The following is a 23,313-nucleotide window of genomic DNA, read 5'->3' as shown; positions in this document are numbered from 1 at the left end:
GGGTGCAACAGATGGCTGATTTTGGCGTAAAACCCAATTCACCTTCCCAACACTTACTCTTAAACACTTTTGTAATGGAATCAAAATTTGCAGAAATATCTAGAGGACACAATGACACATAATAACTTCAAAACTAAAATATTACTATCCAGAATAATGATAATATATGAGAATGCCCTCCTGTAAAGCCTGAATTATTTTACGAACCCTCAGAATACCTTTAACATTAGATATACTGACTCGGGCAAGCAGACTAGTGCCAAGCAGTGTTCAAGCTATCCGTCCTTTTCTCTCACTCACTCACTCACTCACTCACTCACAGCACTACAACAGCAAGCAGACTAGTGCCAAGTTGTATTCAGGCTATCTCTCCTGAATCTCTCTCTTTCTCTCTCTCTCTCTCTCTCACACAACACTACAACAGCAAGCAGAGTAGTGCCAAGTTGTATTCAAGCTATCTCTCCTGAATCTCTTTCTCTCTCTCTCTCTTTCTCTCATTCACTCACACACAGCACTACAACAGCAAGCAGAGTAGTGCCAAGTTGTATTCAAGCTATCCCTCCTTCTTTCTCTTATCGCTGACTCACAGCACTACAAGAGCAAGCAGACTAGTGCCAAGTTGTATTTAAGCTATCCCTCCTGAATCTCTCTCTCTCACTCACTCACTCACACACAGCACTACAACAGCAAGCAGAGTAGTGCCAAGTTGTATTCAAGCTATCTCTCCTGAATCTCTTTTTCTCTCTCTGTCACTCACACACAGCACTACAACAGCAAGCAGACTAGTGCCAAGTTGTATTTAAGCTATCTCTCCTGAATCTCTTTCTCTCACTCACTCACTCACAGCACTGCAACAGCATTCCTACCGGCTGCAAACACGTGGCATTTTCAAAACTGTGGCCATGTGCAGTGTTCGAAATAAAGCAGGAGAGCAAAGAGGACCTTGTCACGACCCTAATGATAAAAGTGAAAGAATCAGGGGGTCCTTCAACAGATCCAAATGCTATAGGAGCAACCGTCAAGGACCCTAGGGCCTCCATTAAAACTCACACCCTGCACATGAGATCAAAACCCAGGTTTCCTCGACCATCTCACTACCATCATCACAGGAACAAATTGGATTTGATTCCAATTACCAGCCACCAACAATCCAGTAATTCAGTTTCTAAATGTCGCAAATGTAAATTCGGCCAATCTGGAGTTCGATGTCAAGTATGCTGAGTACTGTCAAACACGTTAAGTGCCGTTGTCTAGCGAGGAAGAACAACTAGGTGACAAGTCACCCTGACATGACACAACCATGTCTATTTTGAAATAAATTACCGTATTCGATGTAATAAGCGCCCAGGGCGCACTCACAATTAGTAATAGGGGGCTCTTATTAGAATATTACTTTGGTGAAAAAAAACAGAGTTGAAAGATAAATTTCGTGGTTTATGCAGCAGCCTGAAATGTTTATATACGACAGATATATTTTTCCAGAATGTAATTGCCCATAATTAACGGTGTATGTAGCACACGAGTGAGTACCATACGCGAATAAATAAGACTTATGTACATTGATCAATCGGAAGGGGCGCTAAATGAGATTGTTCACTAGCCAATATATAAGCAAATATCGCCGTGGGCGCTTATTACGTTGAATATGGTACGTGAAATTGACACATTATCTAGTTACTAACTAGAAAGTAAATAAATGTATATCACTGTCGGTTATTTTAGAGAACAGCCAAACCCAACTCTCAACAAACAAACAACATCTGAATAACATCCATCGTTCAACTTTTATTGAACAAAGATGATTTGATGAGTTTGTTGAAACAAAATAAAAATATACTCAACAAAAAAAGTTAGGGATCGTGAATATCTTTGGGGATATATTTTTGTAGTGAAGACTGACCACATGATTTCATAAAAATATTCCCCCAAAGATTCATGTTTGCTTGTTGTTTAACACCGCACTCAGCATAAAAAGATTTATGATCTCTTATAACCTCTTTTTGTGAAGCAGTGTTAGAAATTGGCACTAGTCCTATAGTCCTTGCCAAACTACTTGGACTAAGGACTTGTAGAAAACCGTCATTTAAAGGTAGAATACGTCTTCAGCAACCCATGCTTGTCGTAAAAGGCGACTAACGGGATCGGGTGGTCAGGCTCGCTGAGTTGGTTGATGCATGTCATCGGTCCCATTTGCGTGGACCGATGCTCATGATATCAATCACTGGATTGTCTGGTCCAGATTCGATTATTTACAGACCGCCGTCACATAGCTGGAATATTGCTGAGTGCGGCGTAAAACAACAAACAAACAAACAACAAACAGTCATTTTAAGAGTTTTGCTATATGTTATCATAGTATTATAAAGGACTAGTGGACTAAAAATGTCAGTTTCAACCGCTGTTAAGTATATTTTGTTTAGTAAATAATAGACCCGTGAAGACCCGGGGTAGAATAGGTCTTCAGCAACCCACACTTGCTGTAAAAATCGACTCTGCTTGTTGTAAGAGGCGACTAACATGATCGGGTGGTCAGATTCGCTGACTTGGTTGATGCATGTCCTTGATCCCAATTGCGTGGATCAATGCTCATGATGTCAATCACTGGATAGTCTGATCCAGACTCGATTATTTACAGACCGCCGTCATGTAGCTGGAATATTGCTGAGTGCGGCGTTAAACAACAAATAAACAAAAACAAAAAGTAAATAATAAATAAAACGCCTCCTGCCTGACAGATAAAATCTAAATTAATTATTGAGGCCTAATAATCTCCCCTCTTCTCCACAGCATACAATACGACCTACATACAATTCCCAGCTTCTTAGTAACTACAAGCCTACAAGTCAGGTAATACTACCCTATATGAAGCCCACTGCATTGCCATATCATGATCTCCCTGTCCTGTGTGGTAGTCTGCATGTATCGGCCGCTGTAGCCTGGGTCTAGGACAAGACGGTGATAGAGACATGCAACACTATCAGCTGAGTGTGGCTTGTCGGAGACAAGGCGTGCAGGTAGACATGTGCATGTATTTCTGTGGCTGACCTGTGCTTGGGATCACCTGCCTTTCCTGACAGTTAACATACTTCATGCAAGCAGCTGTTTTTTTAGTAGATCACCCTTCTGTACTCGGTGAGCAAACTGTCTGAGCCAGTGGGTGGGTGGGTGGGTGAGTGAGTGAGTGAGTGAGTGAGTGAGTGAGTGAGTGAGTGAGTGAGTGAGTGAGTGGGTGGGTGTTTGAGTGAGTGAGTGAGTGAGTGAGTGAGTGGGTGGGTGTTTGAGTGAGTGAGTGAGTGAGTGAGTGAGTGAGTGAGTGGGTGTTTGAGTGAGTGAGTGAGTGAGTGAGTGAGTGAGTGCGTGCGTGCGTGAGTGAGTGAGTGAGTGAGTGAGTGAGTGGGTGGGTGTTTGAGTGAGTGAGTGAGTGAGTGAGTGAGTGAGTGAGTGAGTGAGTGAGTGAGAGAGTGAGTGGTTGTTTGAATGAGTGAGTGAGTGAGTGGGTGTTTGAATGAGTGAGTGGGTGTTTGAGTGAGAGTGAGTGAGTGAGTGAGCAAATCAGAGTGAGTGAGTGAGTGAGTGAGTGAGTGTTGTTTTCACCACTAGCCAACTATACAACACACTGATGCAGTGGGTGAGTGAGTGAATGTTGTTTTAGGCCACTGGCCAACTATACAACACACTGATGCAGTGAGTGAGTGAGTGAGTGAATGTTGTTTTCACCACTAGCCAACTATACAACACACTGATGCAGTGGGTGAGTGAGTGAATGTTGTTTTAGGCCACTGGCCAACTATATAACACACTGATGCAGTGGGTGAGTGAGTGAGTGAATGTTGTTTTCACCACTAGCCAACTATATAACACACTGATGCAGTGGGTGAGGGAGTGAGTGAATGTTGTTTTAGGCCACTAGCCAACTATATAACACACTGATGCAGTGGGTGAGTGAGTGAATGTTGTTTTAGGCCACTAGCCAACTATATAACACACTGATGCAGTGGGTGAGTGAGTGAATAGTGTTTTACACCACAAGCCAACTATATAACACACTGATGCAGTGGGTGAGTGAGAGAATAGTGTTTTAGGCCACAAGCCAACTATATAACACACTGATGCAGTGGGTGGGTGAGTGAATGTTGTTTTAGACCACTAGCCAACTCTATAACACACTGATGCAGTGGGTGAGTGAGTGAATAGTGTTTTAGGCCACAAGCCAACTATATAACAAACTAATGCAATGGGTGAGTGAGTGAGTGAGTGAGTGAATGTTGTTTTCACCACAAGCCAACTATATTATACACTGATGCATAAATAACTGACCACCCCATCCCATTAGTCGCCTCTTACGACAAGCATAAATGCCTTTTCCTAGAAGCATGGGTTGCTGAAGAACTATTTTCGCGTTTGTGGCGTTTGTGGCGTTTGTGGAATAAGCTGGATATTTCCCTTTCATTCCCCCATTCTTACTATAATACTTGACGCATCCATATAACGCGAAGAGGGTGTGACCCTTATACATAACAGCTGGAAAATATCATCACCTTGCACACCATACAGTTCACCACTGGGCATTTCGCTTAGACCATCAACTATCATCCTATCATCAAACAGTTAACGTGCTAGCTGTCTCTGCAATTCTCATAGGACCAGCAGGATCTATGGTTTCTGACAAATCTCTACAGAATCTCACAAATAGGAAAAGTAAATTCAGTTCAAAATTATCTGTTCTAGTTTTGAGAAAATATATTTATTCATATTTTGAATGCGAAGTAGTTTTTTACATCTGTAACCTGCATGGAATAATACAAACTTTAGTTCAGGACAAAAACAAATCATTGAAATACACCTAGCTATCTACCCTATAACCTGGTATTATTTTTAATAAGCCTGATTTTTTTTCGATACCGCCCCTTGTGAGGAAAAAGTGATGGATTTTGAAAGTGAAATTTTTGAAAAAATATAAATTATTGCCAAAATTCTTGGCCCATGTTTGAGTCATTATAAATATCAATAATTTAAAATCTGACTTGAGATGATTTAGTGTTGGAACAATTTCTGTTTTAGTCATAAAAAAATCCCTTCTATTATTCTCTTATTGCTCATGTCCCATCTTAAAAAAACATTCACTTAGCGATTTGCAAACTTTCAAATTTAGAGAATTCCCTTTTCTAAAATAAAACATTTTTCTGACCTACAACCTTTTTACACAACATATTACCATGATTACATTTACAAAACATTTTCCTGGCCAGAGTTAGGGAAAATCAGTTAAATCTAATCCACTAAGTGACAATTTCAACACAAGAAGTCAACTGATGGTAAACAAATGGTGAGGTGAGGTGAGGTGAGGTGAGGTGAGGTGAGGTGAGGTGAGGGAATGGGTGACACTGAGTGAGTGAGGGGGGAGTGAGTGAGTGAGTGACACTGAGTGAGTGAGTGAGTGAGTGAGTAACACTGAGTGATTGAGTGTCACGCAAACTACCAGCCTGTAACCATGTAACCAAGTCCTGGCCAGCAGACAAGTGGTTGATAACATGAACATTGATCCAAATCACTTGGGTACAATGATGTCCAACCAGTCTCAGGATACAATGTAACACATAAGTCAGCTCTTACAACACGCGGGAAGTAATGGGGACCTATTCTGACCTAAAATCCAGGATTCATATACATACTTAACTTGTTTCAGCAACAAGGAAATTATGTTCATGGGAACAACATGTTAATACCAAAACGAACCGAAACGGCAATGACACAAAAGAAAATGTACTGATTACTAAATAGTTTAATTTGAATGATCTTGAAACAATAAAAGTATTAAGGAAATAAAAACAGAAAGATAATGACAAGGAAATGGTGATGATTAAATTGATCAAATTTGACATATTACCATTTTTTTTTAAATCAAGGAAACTCTAGTGCAGTGTTTGAAAGCAAATTAATAGTTTTATTAGAAGTCCACATGTTCATTTCAATGTTCAAAATCAGAGCTCAAAAGCAAAATTTTTCAGTTATTTTAATTACACTTACATCAATGAAGGTTTGCTGATACCTAAGAAGAAGTCATTATCCCACTGATGCCTGTTAGCTTATTGCAGACAGGTCGAGTTTGACTCCCATTATGCCCGACACAACTAGTCCTTTATTAATGTTGATTTCACTAACACCAACTATGGTTTGCTTGTACCGAAGTAGAGAAATCGCAATGAAAAGCTTGTCAGGTTACTGTAGACAGCTCGAGTTTGACTCTCATTATTGCCACATTACACTGACTATGGTTTGCTTATACCGAATAGAGAAATGACAATGAAATGCTTGCCGGCTTACTGTAGACAGCTCGAGTTTGACTCTCATTATTGCCACATTACACTGACTATGGTTTGCTTGTACCGAAGTAGAGAAATTACAATGAAAAGCTTGTCAGCTTACTGTAGACAGCTCGAGTTTGACTCTCATTATTGCCACATTACACTGACTATGGTTTGCTTATACCGAATAGAGAAATGACAATGAAATGCTTGCCGGCTTACTGTAGACAGCTCGAGTTTGACTCTCATTATTGGCACATTGCACTGACTGGTCTGCTTGAACCGTAGTAGAGAAACCATAATGAAATGCTTGTCAGCTTACTGTAGACAGCTCGAGTTTGACTCTCATTATTGGCGTATTGCACTGACTATAGTTTGCTTGTACCAAAGTACCATCCGAATGAAAAGCATGTCACCTTATTTGAGTAAGCTTGAGTTTGAAACCCAATATGCTCAACTATTCCTTCGTTAATATCTGTTTAATTGGAGCTGACAAAGTTGTTTTTTACTCTTGGCTGCCACAAGTAATCATATTTTGTTTGTTTGCTGTTCAATGTCGTACTCATCAATATTCCAGCTAAATGACAGTGGCTTGTAAGTAATCAAGTCTGGATCAGACAATCCAGTGATTGACATCATAAGCATGATCCCCTTAGTCGCCTCTTACGACAAGCATGGGTTGCTGAAGGCCAATTCCAGCCCAGTGTAAAGCAAACACAGGAAGACTGAAGACAATCTCAAACATTGGCATCACTCAGAGTGGAAAAATTAATCTTCTGTGAGATCGAGCTAAATAGAAAGGCAAATGGTGTTCTATGTTCAGCACCTAGTGAGTGAGTGCGTGAGTTTGGTTTTATGCCGCTTTTAGCGATATTCCAGCAATATCACAGCAAGGGCGACAGAAATGGGCTTCACACATTGTACTCATATCGGGAGTCGAACCCAGGTCCTCGGCGAGATGAGCGAACGCTTTAACCACTACGCTACGCGACCGCACCTGTTACTACATGAACTATTATCAGCTGAGGTTACTCAAACAAACAGGTTTAATCGAGCTGCCCGGCTTCGAAATAATGGCTAAAGATGTAGACTTTTATATAATGTCGCACAAATATGGAGCAGCTAAACAACATGAATAAATGACAGCAGGGGGTTGGTAGATGGGAGCGGTTCTTTTTGGTCTTGCTTCATCCTTCAACTCGGGTAATAATACAAAGAGCGTGGGGTGTGTCCTTCAGGAAGTGACTTTGTTGTTCAAAATGTGCTTCTGTTCACCTGACGGCGAACACCTGGATCGTGGGATGGTGATGTGAATGGAAATCAGCCCCTGCTTCAGATGTGAGGTTGTATACTCCCAAGGGAGCTGAGTGAGTGAGTATGGTTTTACGCTGCTTTCAGCAATATGTCAGCAATATCACGGTGGGGGACACCAGAAATGGGCTTCACACATTGTACCCATGTGGGAAATCAAATATATATATGAATGTTAAACAACATTCATACTTTATGTGGCCTATTATTTAAAGCCCTATGAAGATCCGATTAGAATATTTCTTCAGCAAGCCAGGATTGGGTGGCTATGCTCGCTGACTTGGTTGATGCATGTCATCGTATCCCAATTGTGTGGATTGATGCTCATGACTTCCATCACTGGATTGTCTGGTCCAGACTAAATTATTTACAGATCGCTGTCATTAAATCTGGAATATTGCTGAGTGCTGTGTTAAACAACAAACAAACAAACAAACAGATCAAATCGATCTTAATTTTACAAGCCACAAGCAAGTATGGTAGAAATCGTAAGTCAATTATTTGGTCTTCAGTTCATTTCAGACTAGAGGTTTATGTAACAAATAGATTAAGACAGAAACAGCTAGTCCTCATACATCTGACTAAAAGTCTCGTGGCTGTACACACAGAAGGCAGGGATTGACTTAGGGCGCGATGGCGCGATATTCTCGCACAGTTACCACAGATATCGCGTCAACATTTATTCAGTGCGATTGAAAATCGCGTACATGTATCCGTTTTCTGTTTCATCCGCAAAAAACTAGAAAAAAGTCGTTTTGCATAAATAAAAATATACTGTATCTTATTTCTAAAAATAAACATTTAAGTTATAACATGTAACATTCATTTCATTATAAATCGAGTCACAAATAACAAAAATCAAATACAGTTTCAACTGTTTTAAGACAAATATCTCTATTCTAATAATTAGCAAAATATCATCACACTCCCAAAAATCTCATTGCTTTGGGACCAGGGGAGATTTTCTCTCACAGGTTAAAAAACCCCAGGATAGTCCCTGAGAAGGCCATAGTTCATTATCTACCACTCCACATTTTTTAGATCATGATAAACATGATAAAGCTGACATAAAACTACAACTACAAGTACACCATGGCGAACCAAAGCTGTACTTCAGCGAACCTGCCATGGGTGAAGCACCTCGGACAAAGTCGAAGCCACGCAAGGAGTTGAAACTATTAGTATCCTGATTGTAACACCGTCCAAGCATCCCAGTACATTCCGCCATGTACACCAGCAAACCGATGATTCCTTAGTTCCTTACTTAACATCTAATATCAGGGATTATTTCCAGAAATATAGTTATCTTATTAAAAACATGTATCTACAAAATAAGAAGTAAAATCCAAATGGAACCCACAACAATGCTTAATTTCAGGAGAGCAATATAGACTTTTAGTCCCAGACAAAAAGTTATCGTAATAAATAAATATCTATATCTATAGAATAAACACAATAAACAAAATATAATCCTAATGGAGCCCAGAACAATGCTCTATTTTTAATTTAGTCCCGGAATAAAGTTGTTGTTTTTTTTATATATATCTACAAATAGATAGCAAAATCCAAATGGAGCCCCGAACAATGCTTGATTTAACCTTAAGTCTCAGAATAATGGTATCTTATTTCCAGAACAATGCTTAATAAAAAAAAATTAATTTAAAATTAGGATGGCGCCATGTGGCATGCTTCCCTTGATTTCTAAGAATATTGTCCAGAAACCTGAACCCTATCATACATGGGGATTTTAATGTAAGACAATAAACCACCGGTACTTTGAACTTGGATTGAATTTTTTACAAGAATAGAAATGTCAGTTAAATGACATGTGTGAATCATAATTTCAATCAGCTTTAATGATTCAAACTGCCACAATAGACTCACAATGTAAAATATATATTTTATATTTTAGTCCCAATAGAGGACTCAATACTTCGCAACCAGACCGGTAAAACACTGTAATACACATCAATATATACTGAATGTTAGCGAGTTGGAATTAACACCACTCTGAACAGTATTCCAGTCATATCACAGTATGTCAGCTTGATGTGAGAGGAAAGCCAGAAGTGATGCAGGTCTCAGACATTTACCACTTTGGTGAAACCCATGAGCACAGGTATGGTTCTGACAAATCTAGAAACAATTGGGATGAAACCGGGATTCAAACCCTTGATCATTATTAGGTTCCTGGCATGCCCAAGGGACACAACTCTGCACATTTAACAGTGGCACATTAGACGACTGGGCCACCCGTTCCCCTAACACAAACTGAACCCTATTTCCCTATGTACATGATATAAGGAGAGACAACTTCCCTAGTTATAAGTCACCTCTATGCTCAGACAATTACATAGAGATAGGTCAGGGATTCAGCAGGGATTCTACACTACATGCCTATGGAAGGCAAATTTGGAGAGAAAATTGTAATTTTGTTCAAAATTGAGATTTTTTAAAAGTCCTTTTTTTCTCAAATTCAAACTATTTTAACATTGTACTTTGAGATTGTATTCAAAGCAATAATACAAAACTAAGCATCAAACCTCTTCCTATTCTAAGGTCCTGGTGTCAGTGAAATACAGGCTACCTCTACAAAGCACAAAATTAGTCATATATTAACATGAATTGGGGAAATTTTCATTCCGATCTGCTACAGACTTGGGGCTGAGTGTCGTCCTTTGAGCAGGCCAAGATAAATCTCTAGGTTTCTGCAGAAACATGGTTTTCAGGGCAAAAAACTCAAATGGGGCAAAATCAGATTAATGCATTGAATCCTATTTCTTCTTTAGCCTGGTTAGTTTTTAGACCCATGATAAGAAGAGGAGCACAAGATATTTTTAGTATGTTTATAAACTAACACACCTGTGAAAGCAATGGTCTCAGGCTCTAAAATCTATGCCAAGTGAACTAGTGTAAGTATCAAAATAACAAGATGGAATTAATCCAGATTCCAAGGCAATCAAATTCTCCAGTTGTAAATATTTTTCATACCAAACATTTTCCCACCAGAGAAAAAGAAATAATCTTTCTTTCTCCTGTCAATTTGATCCAAGCTATATAAAATCCTTAAGAAAGTAAAAATTACTTATTTTCAATATTTTTCAGTGTTATTATCCAGCAATTTTTTGCTTTTGAGTATTGGAAAATGCTGTAAAGATTTTGAGATGCTCCCTAATCCCACCATAAGACTCTATGGTGATTGGGTTAATTGGATTATCGGGCTTGTTTGTATCATGGTGACAGTTGACTGACTTGGTTTGATCCGAGTTGTTTGGAGTAGTCGTGCATGACTGACATCGATGGCATCAACTGCCATGTATATTGGTTCCAGACATCGCTTCCCAATAAACAAATTATCATTTGTGAATAACGTTGATTAGAATCAGCGCCACTGGGTATAAGTAGGTTCCAGCCTTCACCGGTACCAAAATAGATGTTGTTTTCATGGCAATTCACAACCACAACGTGCACCTTATGTTTGCTCTTGAGTGGTTTTGTAATGAAATATACATGCTATATACACCAGGGAATATGAAACATACATGATTTTTTTATAGAGTTTATCCACCATACTCATCAAATAACAGTCACAAGCACTGGCTTGTACAAACAGTTTGGTTATGAAATATATACACTAAAAGCCCATGAGATATAAATGAAAGGTACACGATAAACTCTGCACACAATATGATATGTACACGCTAGACACGCAGGAATTCGAAATTAACATGTGATAAATGGTAATCGAATTCATTCCAGTATCCTTTACAACCATTTAAGATAAGTCTATAGTAGTCAGTAAATGACATTTTCTAATCTCTTTTTCCAAATCTAAGCGATATACCCCTACGTGAAGGAATGAGTGATATTGATCTGTGATGATTCATTGACAAGAAAACATCATCGATGACTTGTCCTTTTCTGATAATACAATGGAACTTCTATTCAACTGCATCCAATGAAATCAATTCTGAATTTGTGCTGCAGAGGTAATATTAATTTAGCAATGTACAATTTTAAGAAATTGCACATAAAATCAATCGTATGTAATATATGATTTTTTGAGTGAGTGAGTGAGTGAGTGTCGAAATGTTGCACTGCATGATCTTTCACATTAGGTTTATGACAAAAACACCTTGGTAAATGGTAAATTTTGAACACTTAAGTGAAAATTCACATATATGAATGTCATGTTTCCTAAAAAGAATTGGGGGAATACAGATCTATTTTCAAGCGCTTTGTTATAAATTGATGTTTAATAAGATATTGATACTACTAAAATGGGCATCTTAATATCATTTGTGATTGTTATAAACTCTTGGAATGTTATAATGTATAACATACTAAACATTGTTGCACTTTCTTCTAATGCATTGGTATTTGCATAATCTTTATGTGACATGACAATTTTGCATTTTTTCAACATTCATATTTCCCTTCATGGACTTAAATCCATTAAATTATCTTCGTTTCCATGGCGATACACTGACAAAAATAAAGCTAACTGAATGTGTAATGACATCAGCTATCGCAGAAACATGAACATCTCATTCTCTAGACGTTTGACATTTCAAGAATAGGAACTCAGATTGACATTGCACGTTCACCCTCACCTTTCCAATTCTGGTGATAAACAGCAATTTATTTCAGCCAAAACTTGCATGTCGCGTTTGTTTCATATATATCTATATCGGGTCCAAGAAAACTGGCCGCTTTTAGCACAGGTGGCTAAGTTATCTGACAAAGAAATTAACATTGACAACTGCACATTGACAGTGTCACGCGAACTGTGAGTACCGTGTTCCCCCCTCGGTCGCTCCCATGTCGTGGGATTTTCATCAGGATTTGTGAAATCAACATGTGTTTGCATTTATGTCATTGTCACACTGAAATATACACTTGTGCATTTTATCTCGGTACAGAGAATAAGCAAGAAATATCGGCCCATACTTACAACAGAGCAAGGTACTGCTGCGCCCAATACAAGCATTCTCCTTCGATTTCCGATGTCAACACAAAATCCCAAATCAATCTTATTGGCGGGTCATCTTCATCAGTTACAGAAGTGTCTATTTCACTACAAAATTTATCCAGAAACTTCCTGAAAGAGGAGAGCAGTTCAGCTCGCGGGGACCCGTCCATCCCGTAAACAAGCACTGTCACACCATACTCGAAGAAAAGCTTATATGTGCACATAAAACAGTGACGTCACAGTGACAGACCGCGGCGCCATTTTCGAAACATGTGCGTGTTGGTGTTTGTAAACAGAGCATTTGTCGACGGCATATGACCAAGGAATTTGACGTCATGTTTAGTCATTATCAGCATAATAACCCGGTTTACCTGTAGTTTGATTAAATAGTCTGATTATTTAACTGTTTGGGTGTAACAGTACACAGACGTAGTGACAACGAGTGCTGGGCGTTGACCTTGACAGCTGAGACTTTCGAGAACCCGAATCGCTGCGCACCCTCAGGTAGGAAGCGTCATCCGAGTGTTCCAGCATGGTTGTTGTCATCCTCATATGCTTTTATTAGAGTTGTGCTCTTTCCCGGCGCATTTGTTTTCCTGTTCGTCAGAGTCGCACTGTAGTCCGAAAACCAACCCTATATAATTATAAAGGGATAAAATCATTCATGACCCATTATGTATCATATGAATATAACGTAACATTTGAATAAAAACATGTACATGTTTTTATTCAAATGTTACGTTATTCATATGATACAGTCCTAAGAGCAATCTCACTCTACAAGCCTCTTTAGGTTGAGATTGTTGTGTGATTACTACACAAAGTAGCTAATTGATTGTTTTGTGGCTTTAATTGCTTACACTGTGAAGCTAACTGATTGCTATGTAATATTAATTACTACACAGGGTAGCTAATTGACCCAGGTAACACTTATATGACTGGTATCAATTTGAATGAACTCGTTAAGTAACACCGATAATCCCCCTTTTTGATTTATGATAATGAACCTGGGAATACCAATCTGTTTGTACATTACAAATACAAAGCAATACATATTACATAAACATAACATTTTTAGAAAAGCCTTGAGGAATAAAGGATTATCTGTCCCAAGCTAATCTGAATTAATTTTGTGGATTCTGACTCTTGAGATTTTAGCAACTGGTCCAAACCCTGAGACTAGCAAAATATATTACAGTCTTATAAGCTAACAGCTTATGACAGGCTATATGTTTTTTTAAGAGTAAAATCAATTGAAAAGGATACTTAAGGACAAGATAGGGCTTGTAGACTCAAACGGTTTAGCCATAGACTCAGTACAGTGGGATTTCCACATGTTTTGAACTCAGGATACCTCAATATTTTTTCAATGTTCAGGTGTTCACAAAGCTTCACATATGGCCTTGTTGATTCTACTTCCAGAATCAAAAGATCCGTGTTAAAACATTTCTCGATCATTTTGTGTAAAAAGCTACAGATTTACTTGTTTAAATTTTGTTCTGAATGGCCAGTGAATTCCTGGCTCAGAATCAACTGAACAGTGAGTGAGTGAGTTGGGTTAAACGCAGCTTTTGACAGTATTCCAGTTATATCATGGTGTGTCAATGTGGGAGGAAAGCCTGAAGTGATGCTGGCCTCAGATGTTTACCACTTCGGTGAAACCCACAAGCACAGGTATGGTGCTGACAAACCTAGGAAGACAATCAGGCCGAACCGGGATTCGACCTAATGATCATAGGTTTCTGGCATGCCCAAGGGATGCAACTCTGCACCATCCCTCCCCACTGTCCTTGGGATGTTCTGGGCAAACCAGTGGTCGACTGCATGACAACACGCTACACCATCAGGGTATATTTGTGAGTGGTTAACGATACGACGATACAGTAGTGTATATGATATTATACATTGATAGTGTGACGTCATCATAGTGTTTTTGTGTATGTTGTTTCCCAGGATGCCGACTCCCCGTAGCCTGGGGACGTTCCCCATTAGCCCTGCAATGAAAGCCAAGCTCACATCAGCAGGCTTCCTGACCGTCTCCGATCTACAGGACCTCAAGCCATCCGAGCTCAGCAAGGGTAGGGAAGATCCATGTGAAGTGACTCGGGGATTTATCTAAATATGCTCAGACACCGATGAAGATTCCGGGGTAGAATAGGTCTTCAGCAACCCATGCTTGCCGTAAAAGGTGACTATGCTTGTCATAAAAGGCGACTAACGGGATCGGGTGGTCAGGCTCGCTGACTTGGTTGATCCATGTCATCGATCCCAATTGCGTGGATCGATGCTCATGATATTAATCACTGGATTGTCTGGTCCAGACTCGATTATTTACAGACCGCCGTCATATAGCTGGAATATTGCTGAGTGCGGCGTTAAACAACAAACAAACCAACAACCAAGACACCAATATATTCAACTCCAAGACTGCATGCAGACAATGTCCCTGGAGTGAGTGAGTTGGATTTAATGCTGATTCCAACAGTACTCCAGCTATATCACGGCGTGTCAATGTGGGAAGAAAGCCCAAAGTGATGCAGGTCTCAGATGTTTATCACTTCGGTGGACCCCACCAGCACTGGGGTATGGTGCTGTCTAACCTAGAAACATAATCAGGTCGAACCGGGATTCGACCTAGTGATCATAGGTTTCTGGTGTGCCCAAGGGATGCAACTCTGCACCACCTGGCGCCCCTGTCCTTGGGAAGTATTCTGGGCAAATCAGTGTTCGACTGCAGAGCAACACGCCACACCATCAGGGTTTATTTGTGAGTGGTGTAACAATACGACGATACAGTATTGTATGTGATACAATATTTACAACCCCAATTCACGATACATTATATACGTTACATTACAAATCATATTCATGTAAAAACATGAATAATTACAGATTTAATTAAATGAAACTGTTCAACAGCTTATGCATATTCTTTCCCTGTTTGCTATAAATAGCATGACATTCACAGTGCACCCTAGCCTATATCCTTCTGCCCTACAATAACCCGTGAAGATCCGGGGTAGAATTGGTCTTTAGCAACCCATACTTGTCGTAAAAGGCGAGTAACAGGATCGGGTGGTCAGGCTCGTTGACTTGGTTGATGCATATCCCAATTGTGTGGATTGATGCTCATGATGTCAATCACTGGATTGTCTGGTCCAGGCTTGATTATTTACAGACCGTCGTAATAGCTGGAATATTGCTGAGTGTGGCATTAAACAACAAACAATCAATACAATATCCCTTCTTTTATCTCTGAAATTTCAAAACAATGAATATTTTTAAAACCAAGAACAAATGTTCACTGTTCAGTAGATTTCAGTTTTCAATTCAGTAAATATTCAGTGTTTGCACAGAAAGCCATATGCTCACACTATACAATTTTTGTACTAAAACATGATATCTATGATACGAAGGTATATCGTGAATCAAGTTTTGGGTAGGTGTATTGTGCATCATATCGGCAGGTTTGTTATGCATTGATGCATCAAGTGAACCATCTTCCCGAGACAAGAGAGTTAACTGACTATAAAAGTCCAGTTTCCACCCTTGCCGAACTGGGCTGGCATTATGGAGTTACATTTTGGCTGGACTAACTGAGTCTATGCATAGTCCAATCAAAATCGCGCATCGAAATTGAAATCTGGTTCATAAACTGCCGTGCAGATTTCGATCGATTGCAGGATTTGCAAAGCATGTGCACCGCCAACTCGTTGTCAACAGATATTTTTCAAATCATGTTTTTAATCAAGATGCTCACGTGATTTGATGCATTTCGCGATGTAAGACCCGTTTTATCACAATATCACAATATATGGGCGCTGCAATTTTGTTTGAAACAAATGCAAGTGATGGAATCGGATTGGTTCATAGGAGAGGCTCAGAAGGGACATAACTCATAATAACAATTGGTGGCACGACGATCGAGCCCAGGAATTCCAGCCTAGTTCGGCAAGGGTGGAAACTGGACTTTTAAAGTCAGTTAACTCTCTTGCCTTGGGAAGATGCAAGTGAACTTGACGCCGCACGTATAAAACGTTTTGTTTGTAGAGTTAGGCATCAGCACAGAAGCAGCACTGGAGGTCATCAAGACGGTGTTCCAGGAGGACGTGGGGGTGAGCGGCAGCAGGAGGACGTCGACGCCGAGGTCAGTCACGGCGTTGGAGATGTTACAGCTGGAACAAAGTCTCCCCAACATCTTCACCTTCTCGGAGAAACTTGACGACATCCTTGGCGGAGGTGTGCCACTTGCCAAAATTACTGAGTTCTGTGGCGCTCCAGGAATTGGTAAAACCCAAGTTTGGTAAGTTGGGGAGGAAATGTGTCTGGATTGTATAAAGGCCCTATATCTGGATTCCATTCTATGTTTGTTGCCATGATAATTATGCAGACAATCCAGTGATTGACATCATGAGCATAGATCTACGCAATTGGGATATGAGACATGCATCAACCAAATCAGTGAGCCGGTCCACCTTATCAATTTATTCGTCTCTTACGACAAGCATTGGTTGCTGAAGACCAATTCTCACCCTGATCTTCACGAGGTTGTGAGTTGGCTACCTCCTGCTAGGTTCACGGTTCCTTGTATTTGAGTACCAATGGAACGGTAAAAAATCCTTAGAAATCAAATCTGCTTACGTAAATACATTGTGACAATGTTTATGATAAATGTACTTTCACACAAGTTCACTGTACAAACACATTGAACGTGATGACCATATGATCATGCTTATAATTTAAGAATCTTCCAAATGTATAGGGGGCACGGGTGGCCCAGTCGTCTAAGGCGCTGCGATTCGCTGTGCAGAGTTGCGTCCCTTGGGCATGCCAGAAACCTATGATTGTGGGTTCGAATCCCGGTTCGCCCTGATTATGTTTCTAGGTTTGTCAGCATGATACCCGTGCTCGTGGGTGTCACCGAAGTGGTAAACGTCTGAGACCTGCATCACTTGGGGCTTTCCTCCCACATTAAGCTGACACGCCGCGATGTAAATGGAATACTGTCAAAAGCGGCGTTAAACCCAACTCACTCACTCACTCCAAATGTATAATTTTTTGCATTATAAAAAGATCCATTGTTTTTTATTTCAAATACTGCGTGTCAATGGTTTGCAGTATGCAGCTAGGCATTGATGTCCAAATTCCTGAATGTTTCGGTGGCCTCGATGGAGAGACTGTCTATGTGGACACAGAGGGGAGTTTTATTGTTGAGCGTTTGGTGGACATTGCTTCTGCTACAGTTGAACATTGTAACAACATCGCACAGATGGATGGCTCAGACGGTAGGTTGAACATTGTCACAATAGCGCATAGACTAATTCATGGCCACAGTGGTATAAACTCATTTCTCCATCTTAATTACAGTGACCAGTGAATAATAATTCTAAAGAAACATTCATTTCAAAATTTATGATTATGTAGAAAAATTTAGTTATTTTTGTTATGTTTTGATTTGTTTCATAAAATTTATGATAAAATCACAGTGATAACACTCAATTGACAGACCTGACAGAGTTATCTCCCTTTGGAGGTGATTTGCAAGTAAACGTTTTTGATATGTACATTACCAGTATTACTGGTCAACACTTAACCAGTGCCCGATAGAAATTGTGCCTTTGTGATAGAATTCACAGTTAAAATAAAATCACTTTGATTTAAACTTAAAATACCTTGCAGAGCTACAGATAAGATCCCCTTCTCCCCCTCCCCCCCCCCCCCCCCCCTAAAAATATTCAAAACCCAATTACTTTCAATTAACTTGTGTGCAGAAATGCATGCATTAATGAAACACTCAATTGCATAAAAACTGCTCGCGTAAATACCCAATGAATCTTTTTCAGCATGCATGCAAAGGAGCTAATTTACGAAACACAATTACGAGCTGATGTATTTTCCGAGACAAGCCTATATATTTAGAACAGTTCTATACATCTAAAACATTATTTCATTTTTTTTAAATCTGAAGATCCAGGGTAGAATAGGTCTTCAGCAACCCATGCTTTCTGTTAAAGGCGACCATGCTTCTCGTAAGAGGCGACTAACGAGATCGGGTGGTCAGACTCGCTGACTTGGTTGATACATGTCATCATATTCCAATTGCGTGGATCGATGCTCATGATGTCTATCACTGGATTGTCTGGTCCAGATTATTTACAGACCGCCGTCATATAGCTGGAATATTGCTGAGTGTGGCATCAAACAACAAACAATCAATATAATATCCCATCTTTTATCTCTGAAATTTCAAAACAATGAATATTTTTAAAACCAAGGAACAAATGTTCACTGTTCAGTACAAACTTGAATTTTGAGAAAGTTGCGAACCTTGGTGATGAGCTTTCAACATTAATTGATGAGGGACAGATACTTCCTTCTGAGTTGTGAGTATGTTATTCTTAATATTCACTCATGGTCTCTCTTTTTTCTGAGAAAAATGTGAGATTCCTGGGCCCATTTGCACAAAGCGATCTTAGCGCTAAGATGATCGTAACTCCCATACTTTAACATCGGCTTACAATAGTCTTAACGCTAAGATCGCTTTGTGCAAGTGGGCCCAGGAATCTCACATTTTTCAGACATTGTTAATATTGAAAAATCGCAAAATATAAGAGACAAATCACGTCATAATTCAGTTGAAATAATGTAAAAAGTCACTTGAGAATCTACAAGGAATTATTATTAAACTGAATTGTTAGTAGTCTTAACATGATCTGCGGGACAGTCAGGCAGGTGGAGGAAAGTTTCTTGCAGCCCAACAGAAAAGTTACCAGTCACGGGCAGGTTGGCAGGCAGTTATTTCAGACACTGTTCTTGATCTTAGATGGAGATGACAGCTCAGTTACTCTGTTGTCAGAACGACGTCACATAACATGACCACTGGATGATGTGATCTTCAGTTATTTGCAACAATACGCTCACATGACGTCACGTTGATGTGGGCCTCTTCGATACGACCGCCTCCATGGTCTAATGGTAGACAGTGTTAGAAACTGGCTCTAGTCCTGTAGTCCTTGCCAAACTGCCTAATAGTTAAGGTATCAGAAGGACTAGTAGAAATTTGACCTTTTAAGGGGTTAGCTATATGTTATCATTATAAGGACTAGTGGACTAAAACTGTTAGTTTCTACCGCTGGTAGAGCGTCCGCCTAGAGAGCGGAAGGTCCGGGGTTCGATCCCCGGCCGCGTCATACCAAAAGACGTTAAAAGATGGTACTTGTTGTTACCCTGTCTGGCGCTCGTCATTAAGGGGCTAAAACAAGGACTGGTCGGCTCGGAGTCAGTATACTGTGTCTAAGTGGGGTATTTATGTTAAACTGCGGCATGGTATCTCAGTGTGCTAGCACTATTAATTGGCATCAGTCAGAACTAGTACAAGCAGACACACACACACACATACACGTGCATGCATGTCGCAATATAAGTGCAATAATCTTGGACGCGATGTTTAACCCCATTTCACCTCACCTCACCTCTTCGATACCTTGAAATCATTGGAACATTTGTTGTAATGCTCAGTGAGAATTATTGAATATAATTCCACCTGTATACATGCCCTTATATGGTAATAAAACTGAGAAATCCACCCCAACGCAATCATTGCAACTGTCAGTGGTTGTTTACTAATCACTCTGATGAAAAATATTTTTTCCAGATGTGAAAGAGGCTGCCAACAGCTTTAATCTAGAAAAACTGTTATCAGGGATCCACTATTTCCGTTGCCATGACTACATAGAGCTTTTGTCAACTGTACACCTGTTGCCCAAATTTGTATCTGAGCATAAAAAGGTAAGAATTGAGACATTCGATCCATGAACAGCCCTATTGTAGCAGGGCGTGGAGTCATCCCACAGATGACATCCTTACCTTGTCAACTTGCTGAGGGGTTAACCTCTTCGGTCATGTGGATAAGGCGTCCGACCTCTGATCAGAAGGTCCGTGGTTCGAATCCCATCACGAGAATTGAAAATTTTATGGCCGCTACACTATATTTGGCAACCCAATTCTAATTTGCATATACTAACTGTTACAATTTGGGCAGAATAATTCAGATATTTTCCGGTGCGGATTCGGGGTAAGAATTGGTTTCTAGCACAATGCTGGTTGTAAGAGGTGATGTTAGGGATTGGGTGATCATGCTCTGTCACTTGGTTGATCATGTGGATCGTTGCTCATAATATCAATCAGTGGGTTATTTGGATGGCTGTCATGCTGGAATATTGCTGAGTGTGATGTTAAACAACAAACATGCACACGCGCACGAAAGCGCACGCACGCACACACACACACACACACACACACACAGAATTTTTCGATGCTTCACCAGTGCGAACTTTAGTTCAGTTAAGTCCCCTACAGTCAATCATGTTTAACCTATTTCTAAATTCAGCCCCTTATTATCCCAAATATTCCCAATGGCCTCAAGCCAGTGTGTGCATATCTGTATTTGACACCGATCATGTCTGATGTTAGTTTAGTTTGTTTGTTTGTTGTTTAACGCCGCACTCATCAATATTCCAGCTATATGACGGCGGTCTGTAAATAATTGAGTCAGGACCAGACAATACAGTGATTGACATCATGAGCGAACCTGACCACCCGATCCTGTTAGTCGCCTCTTACGACAAGCAAAACCACCTCTTATATGTTGGAGCAGTCCTTCCCAATCATTTACAAACTTGTCCATTGTCACGATATGGCTGAAATATTGCCGATGTGACGTAAAGCATTAACTCACTCACTCAAAAAACTCGTCCATCCCTTAATTAATAAATAAAAATGTATATCGTATTATTAATTGCCAATCGTTTGAGCAGGTGAAGCTTGTCATCGTGGACAGTATAGCCTTCCACTTCCGCCACGACTTTGACGACATGTCGCTGCGAACCCGACTCCTGACATCCATGGCCCAGAGCTTCATCAGACTGGCAACAGAACACAAACTAGCTGTAAGTCAGTGCTCTGCTGCAAGGGAATAGGGGGCGGTCGGGTAGCCTAGTGGTTAAAGCGTTCGCTCGTCACGCCGAAGACCCGGGTTCCTGTAATTATTTTTTTAATTCCAGATTTGCCCAGATAATGTTTTTAGGTTTAGCAGCACCATACTTGTGATCTTGGATGTGGTAAATGTCTAAGACCTGCATCACTTCAGACTTTCCTCCCACATGAAGCTGATACACAGTGGTATAACTGAATACTGTTATAACCAGCTTCAAACCCAAACTCACTCACTCACTCACTCACTCACTCACTCACTCACTCACTCTCATGTGTTACAGGTAGTGCTTACCAACCAGATGACCACCAAGATGGGTAGGGGAGGAGGGTCCCACCTAATCCCTGCCCTAGGGGAGAGCTGGGGCCATGCCAGCACCATCAGGGTGGTGCTGTACTGGGAGGGCAACAACAGACACGCCCTGCTCTACAAGTCGCCCTCGAAGAAGGAAGCAGTTGTGCCGTTCCAGATTACAGTAAGTTAACAATTGTTGATCATATATACACATATGAAGTGTGTTCTTGGTCTTATATGGTCACCCCCACCATAATGTGTATCTCAGGGTTCATGGATGATCCCCCACGTTACTCCTGATGTGGAATGTTGGTCGGGTAATATTGTATTTTCTTAGTCATAGTGCGGACTTTAGTATAATTGCTAGGGGGCACGGGAGGCCCAGTCGTCTAAGGCACCGCGATTCGCTGTGCAGAGTTGCGTCCCTTGGGCACGTCAGAAACCTATGATTGTGGGTTCGAATCCCGGTTCGCCCCGATTATGTTTCTAGGTTTGTCAGCATGATACCCGTTGCTCGTGTGTTTCACCGAAGTGGTAAACGTCTGAGACCTGCATCACTTCAGGCTTTCCTCCCACATTAAGCTGACATGCCGCGATATAACTGGAATGCTGTTAAAAGCGGCGTTAAACCCAACTCACTCACTCACTAGTATAATTGCTATTTCGTGTATATTGTATCTGTCGTTTCGCCTCAGGGGAATGAACAAGAGCTGACAAACTTTGTCATTACCTCCACCCTGTATATATACTTGTCAACCATACTCTGCACATCACTTGCTTCATAATGGTGTTAGAACCTACACCGAAACGTCATTCGTAATTGTAATAAAGTTGTTCATTCACATGTGTTATCCTTGCTCATTATTCTGTCCAAAATTAGGGGCGGTCGGGTAGCCTAGTGGTTAAAGCGTTCGCTCGTCACGCCGAAGACCCGGGTTCGAGTCCTGACATGGGTACAATGTGTGAAGCCCATTTCTGGTGTCCCCCGTCATGATATTGCTGGAATATTGCTAAAAGCGACATAAAACCATACTCACTTACTCACTCACTCACTCACTCACTGTCCAAAATTGTGTGTGGCATGTCTTCCATTCATCTAGAGTGGTCCCCCTTTGTTTCAGATGGGTGGTATACGAGATGTGCAGAGTGAAGCTACTGATCAGGGTGTCATGGAGTCAGCAGAGGGAGGAGAGAACCCGCCCAAACGGCAGAGAGTCTCATGATTCTTTCACTTTGTGAACGGTGTGTGACCTGAGATTTAGGATTGCATGACCAGACTTACTGCAGTGGATCCCTGGGCAGAATAGGGCCGAAGTATCCTAGGGGTGGTCTGGTAGACTAGTGGTTAAAGTGTTCGCTGGTCATGCCGAAGACCTGGGTTTGATTCCCAAAATGGGTTCAATGTGTGAAGCCCATTTGTGGTGTCCCCCGCCGTGATA

General features: G+C 40.6%; 2 protein-coding genes across 2 annotated transcripts in view; one reads left to right on the top strand and one right to left on the bottom strand.

Moving 5' to 3' along the window:
* LOC139456204 (protein phosphatase 1F-like) overlaps positions 1–12,758 on the bottom strand; it is a 67,895-nt gene extending 55,137 nt beyond the window's left edge. Inside the window, exon 1 of the mRNA XM_071237758.1 lies at positions 12,571–12,758. Within this exon, the coding sequence (XP_071093859.1) occupies positions 12,571–12,758 (188 nt within the window). The remainder of the gene's footprint in view (positions 1–12,570) is intronic.
* Positions 12,759–12,856: 98 nt separating this feature from the next.
* On the top strand, positions 12,857–23,193 carry LOC139455358 (DNA repair protein RAD51 homolog 3-like). The gene is made up of 8 exons (XM_071236916.1): positions 12,857–13,092; positions 14,542–14,666; positions 16,639–16,891; positions 17,707–17,873; positions 20,243–20,376; positions 21,405–21,536; positions 21,864–22,055; positions 22,996–23,193. The coding sequence occupies exons 2-8, from the start codon at positions 14,543–14,545 to the stop codon at positions 23,095–23,097; spliced, it is 1,104 nt and encodes a 367-aa protein (XP_071093017.1). The 5' UTR covers positions 12,857–13,092; position 14,542; the 3' UTR covers positions 23,098–23,193.
* Positions 23,194–23,313: the final 120 nt, after the last annotated feature.

This window comes from Haliotis cracherodii, unplaced genomic scaffold (assembly GCF_022045235.1).
Source record: "Haliotis cracherodii isolate W230 unplaced genomic scaffold, xgHalCrac1.p SCAF_11, whole genome shotgun sequence".
Classification (NCBI taxonomy): domain Eukaryota; kingdom Metazoa; phylum Mollusca; class Gastropoda; order Lepetellida; family Haliotidae; genus Haliotis; species Haliotis cracherodii.
Note: the sequence above shows the minus strand (reverse complement) of the source record. Positions and strands in the feature narration are given on the sequence as shown.